At 41.6% G+C, this 9,550-nt stretch overlaps 1 protein-coding gene and 1 non-coding gene across 2 annotated transcripts; both read left to right on the forward strand.

Annotated features, from left to right (window-relative positions):
• The first annotated feature begins 129 nt into the window (after positions 1-129).
• Positions 130-236, forward strand: LOC128562862 (U6 spliceosomal RNA). The gene has a single exon (XR_008373562.1). It is a non-coding gene; the product is annotated as a U6 spliceosomal RNA (small nuclear RNA).
• A 1,213-nt stretch (positions 237-1,449) lies between these two features.
• Positions 1,450-2,121, forward strand: LOC128561764 (39S ribosomal protein L42, mitochondrial-like). The gene has a single exon (XM_053556340.1). It carries the CDS (start codon positions 1,571-1,573, stop codon positions 1,997-1,999), a length of 429 nt encoding a protein of 142 aa, XP_053412315.1. The 5' UTR covers positions 1,450-1,570; the 3' UTR covers positions 2,000-2,121.
• Positions 2,122-9,550: the final 7,429 nt, after the last annotated feature.

Below are 9,550 nucleotides of genomic sequence, written 5' to 3' on the forward strand. Positions count from 1 at the left end.
AAGGAACCAAAAAAAAGAATGGCGGCAGACTACTTACTGTATGTAAGCCAGGCAAACTAGAAGACGTCCCTAAAATGCCGAGATGAAGAGGTGTCTCTAAAATATTGAAAGTTAAAGAGAAATCGTCCAGTGCTCACTTCGGCAGCACATATACTAAAATTGGAACAATACAGAGAAGATTAGCATGACCCCTGCACAAGGATGACATGCAAATTCATGAAGGATACGTTCCTTTCCTTTTGGAAAGATGTTTGGAGAACACTTAGAGATCTAAAAATAGATCTGCCATTCAATCCTATAATTCCTCTACTAGATATATACCCAGAAGACCAAAAATCACATTTATAACAAAGATATTTGTACCAGAATGTTTATTGCAGCCCAATTCATAATTGCTAAGTCATGGAAAAAGCCCAAGTGCCCATCTATCCACGAATGGATTAATAAATTGTGGTACATGTACACCATGGAATGTTATGCAACCTAAAGAAAGATGGAGACTTTACCTCTTTCATGTTTACATGGATGGAGCTGGAACATATTCTTCTTAGTAAAGTATCTCAAGAATGGAAGAAAAAGTATCCAATGTACTCAGCCCTACTATGAAGCTAATTTATGGCTTTCATATGAAAACTATAACCCAGTTATAACCTAAGAATATGGGGAAGAGGGAGGGGAGGGAGAGGGGAGGATGGGCGGAGGGAGGGTGATTGGTGGCATTACACCTACGGTGCATCTTACAAGGGTACATGTGAAACTTAGTAAATGTAGAATATAAATGTCTAACGCAATAACTAAGAGAATGCCAGGAAGGCTATGTTAACCAGTGTGATGAAAATGTGTCAAACGGTCTATAAAATCAGTGTATGGTGCCCCATGATTGCATTAATGTACACAGCTATGATTTAATAATAAAAAAACAAAGAAATTGTCCATTCAAAATGCTACACCCATTGAAAGTATCTTTCAATGAGAGAGAGAACAGGCTTTTTTCTTTTTTTCGAGACCATGTCGCATTTTGTTGCCGTCAGTAGCGTGCCATGGCATCATAACTCAAAGCAACCTCAAACTCTTGGGCTCAAGTGATCCTCTTCCCTTAGCCTCCAAAGTAGTTGGGACTATAGGTACTTAACCACAATGCCCAGTTATTTTTTAGAGTCAGGGTCTCACTTTGGCTCAGGCTGGTCTCAAACACCTTAGCTCAAGCAAACCACCTGCCTCACCCTCCCAAAGTCCTGGGATTACAGGTGTGAGTCATTGAGCCCAGCCTGAAAACAGGTTTATTTTAAACTAACAGAGAATGTATCAATAGACCTGCACTACAAGAAATTTTAAACGCATTAGGCAAAAGGAAAATAGTACTAGATAGTAATTTGGATCTATGCAAAGTAATGTAGAGTGCCAGAAATCACACATACATGGGTGCATAGAAAATATTTTTGTGATTGAAACAAGATGGCGGGCTCACGGTGAAGCGCTGTCAAGGGATGAAAATTGATTTTTCCTAGAAGCAGATTTTAAAAGCGGTGTTTCTTCAAAACATCTTTTTTCATAAGTATCTTGATACACCATGGCTGGAGCAGCAGTAAAATGGGTGATATCAAAGAGAAGTATCTTGAAACATTTATTTCCAATCCAAAATGGAGCTTTATATTGTGTTTGTCATAAATCTACATATTCTTCTCTACCAGATGACTATAATTGCAAAGTGGAGCTTGCTTTGACATCTGATGGCAGGACAATAGTATGCTACCATCCTTCTGTGGACATTCCATATGAACACACAAAACCTATTCCTCTACCAGATCCTGTGTGTAATAATGAAGAAACACATGATCAAGTGCTGAAAACCAGATTAGCAGAAAAAAGTGAACGCCTTGAACAAGGACCCATGATAGAACAACTTAGCAAAATGTTCTTTACTACTAAGCACCGTTGGTATCCTCGTGGACAGTATCACACTCGTCGTAAGAAACTGAATCCTCCAAAGGACAGATGATACTGAGGTTTTCCAGGGAATCGAAGAAAGATGTGCCTCAGATGGCATTTGAGAAAATGCAATGTGGTATATTCATTAATATGTTATATAGTAAAATAGTAATAATAAAATGCCTTCTCGTATAAAAAAAAAAAAGAAAATATTTTTGTTTTCATACAGTGTGTATGTGTATATATATGATTATATATATGTATGTCATGCTATTTCTTACTAGTATTTCTGTGTAAAGGCAACACCAATCAGAATTTGAAATTTATAATCAATATCATTTACAGTACCATCAGAGAACATGATAGACTTAGGAAAACACTAAGATACATTTGAAACCTAACAAGGTATTATTTAAGAAATTAAAACAAACCTAAATAAATGGTGAGATATGCAACTTCTGTGAGTCAGAGAATTTATTATTGTTAAGATGTCACTTCACCCAAATTGTTCTTATGCATTTAATGCAATCTCAATCAAAATCCTAGCAGCCTTTTTTGTAGAAAGTAACAAACTAGTTAAAAACTTAAATGAAAATCAATGAATGATCTAGCCTAGAAGATGATAACAACATACAAAAGAAGAACAAAGTTAGAAGACTTACTCTACCTGAATTCAAGACTTACTATAAAGCTGTAGTAATTAATACGATGGTGTTTACATAAGGATAGATACAGATCAGTGGGCAGACTAAAGAATACGCATGTAGTCTGTTGGTTTACGACAAGCATACCATAGTAATTTAACAGAAAAAAGATTTTCAACACATGGTATAATTATTCTTTATAGAAAAATTGTGTAGCATTTTAATGAGCTTAATGAAATTTGTCTCGAGGTTTTCTCAAAATTATAACTTAAAATATCAAAATCATAAAAGTGGTATCAGGGTTAAAAAGGCAGAAGATGATCTGGCTCACATTATTTTGTAATTATAGGCACTGTCATTTACCATCATTAGTTTAGAAAATGTGTGGTAAATACTGCTATTGTGGTGATATAATAAAAGGTAGTGACAGTTATTTTGTGTGGATTTACTGTAGTCTCAGTGAGTAGGGCACTGGCCCCATATACTGAGGGTGGTGGGTTTGAACCCGATCCTGGCCAAACTACAACAACAACAACAACAAAATAGCTGGGCATTGTGGCAGGTGCCTGTAGTCCCAGCTACTCAGGAGGCTGAGGCAAGAGAATCATTTAAGCCCAAGAATTTGAGGTTACTGTGAGCTGTGACATCACAGCACTCTACCAAGGGTGACATAGTGAGACTCTGTCTCAAAAAAAAAAAAAAAAAAACTGTACTCTGGAACGTCTCACAGGTGTTCCTTCCCTGGCTGATTCAAGGTTAGCATTGATCAGGAGACCCCCGAGACTTGGAAAGCAGAAATAAGGCAGCTTCACATGTTCCACCTTCTCAAGGTCGTGGCAGTGAGATGGAGAGAGGGACATGAGACCCCCCCTCTTCTCTCCTGAATACAGTAACAGGACAAGGGCACAGAGAAGAAAAGAGAAGAGCTGGGCATGCCTGTGGCTCAGTCGGTAAGGCGCTGGCCCCACATACCGAGGGTGGCGGGTTCAAACCCGGCCCCGGCCAAACTGCAACCAAAAAAAAAATAGCCAGGCGTTGTGGCGGGTGCCTGTGGTCCCACCTACTCAGGAGGCTGAGGCAAGAGAATCACTTAAGCCCGGGATTTGGAGGTTGCTATGAGCTGTGTGAGGCCACAGCACTCTACTGAGGGCCATAAAGTGAGACTCTGTCTCTACAAAAAAAAAAAAAAAAAGAAAAGAAAAGAGAAGCGCCTAGGGCAAGCTGACCCCAGGCTTATTAAAAATGTTTTAGTAGGGCACCATACCTGAGGTGGTGGGTTCAAACCCAGCCCCGGCCAAAAACTGCAAAAAAAAAAATTGTTTTTTATAAGGGGGAATGAGATGACTGCTAGCTGCACTATCACCCCCAGACGGGGGCAGAGTGAGATAAAGACTTGAGGAGCTAAGTGCTGTGACAAATTGTTTTACTTAACCACTAATTGCCAGATCTGCTTTATGTTATCTGTCTGCTAAATTGTTACCTATCCACTAAATTGCAAGGTTTGCTTCTGTAAAAGGAGTCATCGTGACCCCACACTTGCTTTTTGCTTCTTTTGCCAGCTTTTGGCCCACCTTTTTGTTTCCTTTGCCGACTTTCAGACTATAAAAACCCCAATTTCAGACGCTTCAACGCTCTCTATTTAGTCTGCCATAGACTTTGCTGAGACAGCCCCACGGTTAATAAAAGACTCCTTTTTGAACTTCTAACTTGAGTTGATGGTCCTTATCTCATGTCATAACAGCAGGACATCTGAGTGACAGCCAGTGTCCACTGTTGCTGGTCTGCTGGTTCAGGGGACTGCAGCGCCTATAGCTACTGTCAGGGTCGCCTCTAGCCTGTCCAAGCACAGAGCACAGATGTGCTGCTGCAAACTTTTCCCACAGTGCTCTGGTCCCACTGCATCAGGGTTGGATTGGGACACGGACATGGCTCCCGTTGGCACTTGCTCCCATCCACATCCAAACCTCTTCCCTAACAGAACAGTCTGACTGGCCAAATCAGGGTGATGCCAGACTCAGCACTAGACAGAGGACGGAGCATTTGCCACCAGTTTTCACTAGCCCAAGAACAAATTCCTTGTTCTGTCTACATATCTATAGCATTGACGGGTACCTCGTGATAAAAGGTTCCCCCATTCAAGGCTAGACAAAAGACCCCAGTTTTCCTAGGCCTGGGGGATTTCATGAAGGGAACACCCTGACCTTTTGCCCTAAGCTGTAGGGACTACATTCATTTGTTTGTGGATAACATTAACATTGAAAACTTGTTTCCATTTGTCAAGTCCTAGCCAAGTGTAAATCTTAAGACCTAATACCCCTGGACAAAGAGCCCACACAGAGTCTTCCCACTTAGGTCTTTTCCCTCTGCCAGAAGCTCTAGTGCTTTTCACCCCTTCTGTATCCTTTCTGTCTAATAAAATCCTATCTTACTACTGATCTGTGGGTTCATTCTTCAAATCCCTGAGACCAAGGATCTACTGAAGAAAGAAATTCTGGTAACATATTATGGGGACTGATGTGGCATTGAAGATCTGTGGTAAGCAATGGGACCACTTACCTCTATTCTGTTTTTCTCTATAATCATAATAAAGGAGATTATTAATTCGGATGCCCATCAGCCCCTAAAAGCACATAGCATGGCTGCCGACCTCCAGGTCATGGACTGGAGGCTGTTACGGAACGAACTTTCTAATTCCTCTTGGCTCCAAAAGAAAGGAGCTGAAGGGAATGTTAGAAGGCTTCTGAACCCATTCTGTATTCACTCCTTTTTTCTGGTTGAGAGCCGAGCAAACAGAAGTAGCACCCACAGGTCCTGGGGTCCCCAGCAATGATTCTGACCCTATGGCACTGGAGGGTCCTGTGAAAAAACGCGCTCTCCCAGCTCTTTTACTATCTGTTCTTGTCCTCTTATTGCTACAGACCCTGCCACTTTCTCTCCCTCCTTGTAGTTTGCATGCCTTGTTTGAATGTTGGTAAAGGATTGTTTTATATATTTAGTTAAGTTTGTACCGGCTCTTTCTGGTATTTTTCAGACGTTATAAGAGTGTTTCAAAAAGGTCTTTTCATTGCCTTTCGCTGCAAAATTCAATTGGGTTTTTTGCATGTTTGAGAAAAAAGCTGAACTATGTTAACAGAGGCCAAGAAATTGGCTCTAAACAAAGGGCAAAATCTGGGCCACCCATAGCCTATGAGGGGAAGCCCAGGGAAACCTCCCTGGGCTACAATTCAGTCTCTTTAAAAGAAAAAAGGAAAGAAAGAAAATCTTTCTTTTTTTTTTTTTTAATTTTTATTTTTTCATTTATTTATTCTTTTTTTGCAGTTTTTGGCTGGGGCCAGGTTTGAACCCACCACCTCCGGTACATGGGGCCGGCGCCCTACTCCTTGAGCCACAAGTACCAACCAAAACAAAATGAAGAAAGGAAGACCCAGCTTGGTGGCTCACGCCTGTAATCCTAGCACTCTAGGAGGCCCAGGGGCAGGCGGGATTGCCTGAGCTCATAGGTTGGAGACCAGCCTGAGCCAGAGTGAGACCCCCCTGTCTCTAAAAATAGCCAGGCATTGTGGCAGGTGCCTGTAATCCCAGCTGCTCCTGAGGCTGAGGCAAGAGAATCGCTTGAGCCCAAGAGTTAGAGGTTGCTGTGAGCTATAACACCATAGCCTTTACCAAGAGTGACAAAGTGAGACTCTGTCTCAAAAAATAAAAAGACATACTCATGATAAAAAACTATTTTCCTTTGTTACTGGGAATGTAGAAAAAGCTTGTGAAAATTATCACTTGTGAGCACCTTGCAACCATTTTTTTTTCTAGGACAGGGCTCATCCCCACTTTGATTGACTGGCATATACTCAATGGCAGGTGCAGAAAAGGGGCTGAAGATGGGACTAGGCTTCTGAATACCTGATTTCTTAGGCTGTGCTACAGGCAAGTAATAAGCACAGGAGAGCCCGGGGGTACATAGTGCTACACTCATAATTGATAATTGTGGCAAAATCAAGACAAGCATGGATGCTCAGGGATTCTAACCCCAAGCATTGGAGGGATGCTTCCTTTTGTTTGGCTGGAAGGCTTTCAGAGTTGGTCAGAGAACACTTTGACAATCTGGGAACACAGAGGGTAGGATTAATTAAAGGGCTGAATGTTTTTTCTTTCTAACATATGGGTAATAGTCTCTCTCTCTAAGACAGTGGATCTCAACCTTCCTAATGCCGAGGCCCTTTAATACAGTTCCTGTGGGTCGCGATCCACAGGTTGAGAACCTCTGCTCTAAGAGAACACCCTGGTAATATGTTCTCTCACCAAGAGAAATTTCATCAGGTGGAACCACTATGGGTCCTAGATACCTGATTTTTCATCCTGTGCTCTTGGAACACCCTGCCAGGCTGTATTCTAAATTGTTGGGATATATTTGATCCCCAGACGCTGAAGAAGGAATATACTGTTTCCTTCTGTACCCAGGCTTGGCCTTAGCATTGACTCTGTAATGGTGAACAATGGCCACCAGAAGGTACTCTAAAATTATGGTAAACAAGAAGAGAAATGGTCTGAATTACCTATGTGTAAGCTTTCTTTTTTCTCAGAGACAAACCCCAACTGTCTAAAAACTGTCAGATAGATCCAGCTCTATCTATAGAGAGATGTCATCACCACCTAGTTGAAACCCACCATCTACTTCTCCCACACCTTCCTGAGGAAGGAAAGAAAACCGGAAGAAAAAATATATTTCAAGAGTTTAGAAAACCTGAAGAAAAAATATATTTCAAGAGTTTATTCTTGTCCTGTTTGGACTCCCAGAAAGCAACTGTATTCTTTGTGTCCCTTGGGTGGTGAAAGGGGAAATGCGTTGAGTATTCACTCCATTTTCTCTGGCATACTTAAAACAAATTAAGGTTAATTGAGGAAAATTTTCTGATGACCCAGATGTTCTCCAAGGGTTAAAACACAGCTTCGACCTGTCTTGGAGAGATGTAATTCTACTACTAAATCAATCTTTAACTTTGAATGAGAAAAATGAAGTCTTGGATGAGGCTAGAAAGTGGAGTCATTTGTGGTTCATGTTCAATGCTCATAGCAGCATGCTCTCTGAGGAAAGGGGCAAAGGAACACAGGGAATTCCCCTTGAGGATCCCAAATGGGACCCTGAGAAACAAGGTGACTGGTGGCACAAACATTTCCTAATTACATTGATCTAAGAAAAAGACAAAGTATTCTAAGTTGTCTCCTATTTACCAGGAGCAAATTGAAAGTAGCCTTTCTTGAGCAGCTTAGGGAGGTGATGAGAAAACACACTGAGTTGACATCCAATTCCTTAGAGAGCCAAATTATTTTATTTTATTATTTATTTATTTTTGAGACAGATTATCATTTTGTTGCTCTCAGTAGAGTGCAATGGCATGACATCTCACGCTAACCTCAAACTCTTGGGCTCAGGTGATTCTCTTGCCTCAGCCTCCCAACTAGCTGGGACTACGGGTGCCAGCCACAACACCCAGCTATTTTATTTTTATTTATTTATTTTTTTAATTTTAGAGACGAGGTCTCACTCTGTCTCAGGCTGGTCTCGCACTTGTGAGCTCAGTCAATCTACCCACCTCAGCCTCCCAGAGTGCTAGGATTATAGGCATGAGCCACTGCACCTGGCAGCCCAAATTATTTTAAAAGATAAATTTATCATTTAGGGAGCAACAGACAGAAGAAAACTCCAGAAATTAACACTAGTACCTGATCATAACTTGGAGAATCTTCTTAAAATGGCCACAGCAGTCTTTTGTAATCGAGATCAAAAGAAGAGGAGAAAAAAAAGAGACAAGGGATTAAAAAGAGAATGACAACTCTAATAATGACACTCCAACAAACAGGCACCATTCAGGGCACAGGGAAGCCAGAGGAGCTAAGAACACGTGCTTCCAAAGTGGTCAGACTGGCCACTTCAAGAGAGATTTGCTGCAGGCAGCACTGCCTGTCAGGCAAGCCCCCAGGCCCCTGTCCAGAATGCAAGGGTGACCACTGGAGGGCAGCCTGTCCCCAGAGGTGAAGGCCTCCTGGGGCAGTGACCCTATCCCAAACTGGACTGAGGGTGCCCAGGGCAGTTTCTCATGGCTCCAGCTTGTGTCATCACCCCTCAGCAGTCCCGGGTCTGCCTCATAGTGGACACTGGAGCAACCTTTTCTGTATTCCTCTCTAACCCTGGTCTTCTATCCCCCAAATCTGTAACTAGACAGGGGATGTCTGGAAAAACGGTTACCAAATTGTTCTCTCAGCCTTTATGCTGCAATTGCAGTGACTGGCTGTTCTCTCACACCTTCCTAATCACACCTGAAAGTCCTATTTCCCTTTTAGGGAGGGACATACTAACTAAAGCGGGAACAACCATTTATGTGAATATGGGAGAAGAACCTTTACTGTGCCTTCCCTTATTAGAGACAGAAATTGACCCAGAAGCATGGGATGCCTAGGGACAGGTGGGAAGAGCAAAATATGCTCAACTTGTCCAAATTAATTTAAAAAATCCTACCATTTATCCCAATTGTAAACAATATCCTCTACAAGCAGAAGCTAAGAAGGGGCTAACTGCCATAATACAGAATCTAAAGCAACAGAAATTATTAATACTTTGCAATACTCCATGTAACACTCCTAGGATTGCCAAAGCCAAACGGGATTTGGAGACTAGTCCAAGACCTCCACATTATAAATGAAGCAGTCATTCCTCTCCATTCTATAGTTCCCAATCCGTATACTTTATTATCTCAAATCCCTGAAAAGGCTGCCTATTTTACAGTGCTAGACTTAAAAGATGCCTTTTTCTGCATTCCTCTTCATGAGAGTTCCCAGTACCTTTTTGGTTTTGAAGACCCCTATGACTTCAACACTCAGCTTGTAATGCCCTATCTCCATTTTGTGCATAGAGCCAGATTTACTCCATTTTGCTAAGGACTTTCAACACTCCCCCTTAAGCTCAGTTGAAAGCTGCAGAGTTT

This window comes from Nycticebus coucang, chromosome 12 (genome assembly GCF_027406575.1).
Source record: "Nycticebus coucang isolate mNycCou1 chromosome 12, mNycCou1.pri, whole genome shotgun sequence".
Lineage (NCBI taxonomy): Eukaryota > Metazoa > Chordata > Mammalia > Primates > Lorisidae > Nycticebus > Nycticebus coucang.

Excerpts from the sequence above, each read along its gene's own strand:
- LOC128561764 (XM_053556340.1), top strand. The coding sequence starts at position 1,571 with ATGGCTGGAGCAGCAGTAAAATGGGTGATATCAAAGAGAAGTATCTTG.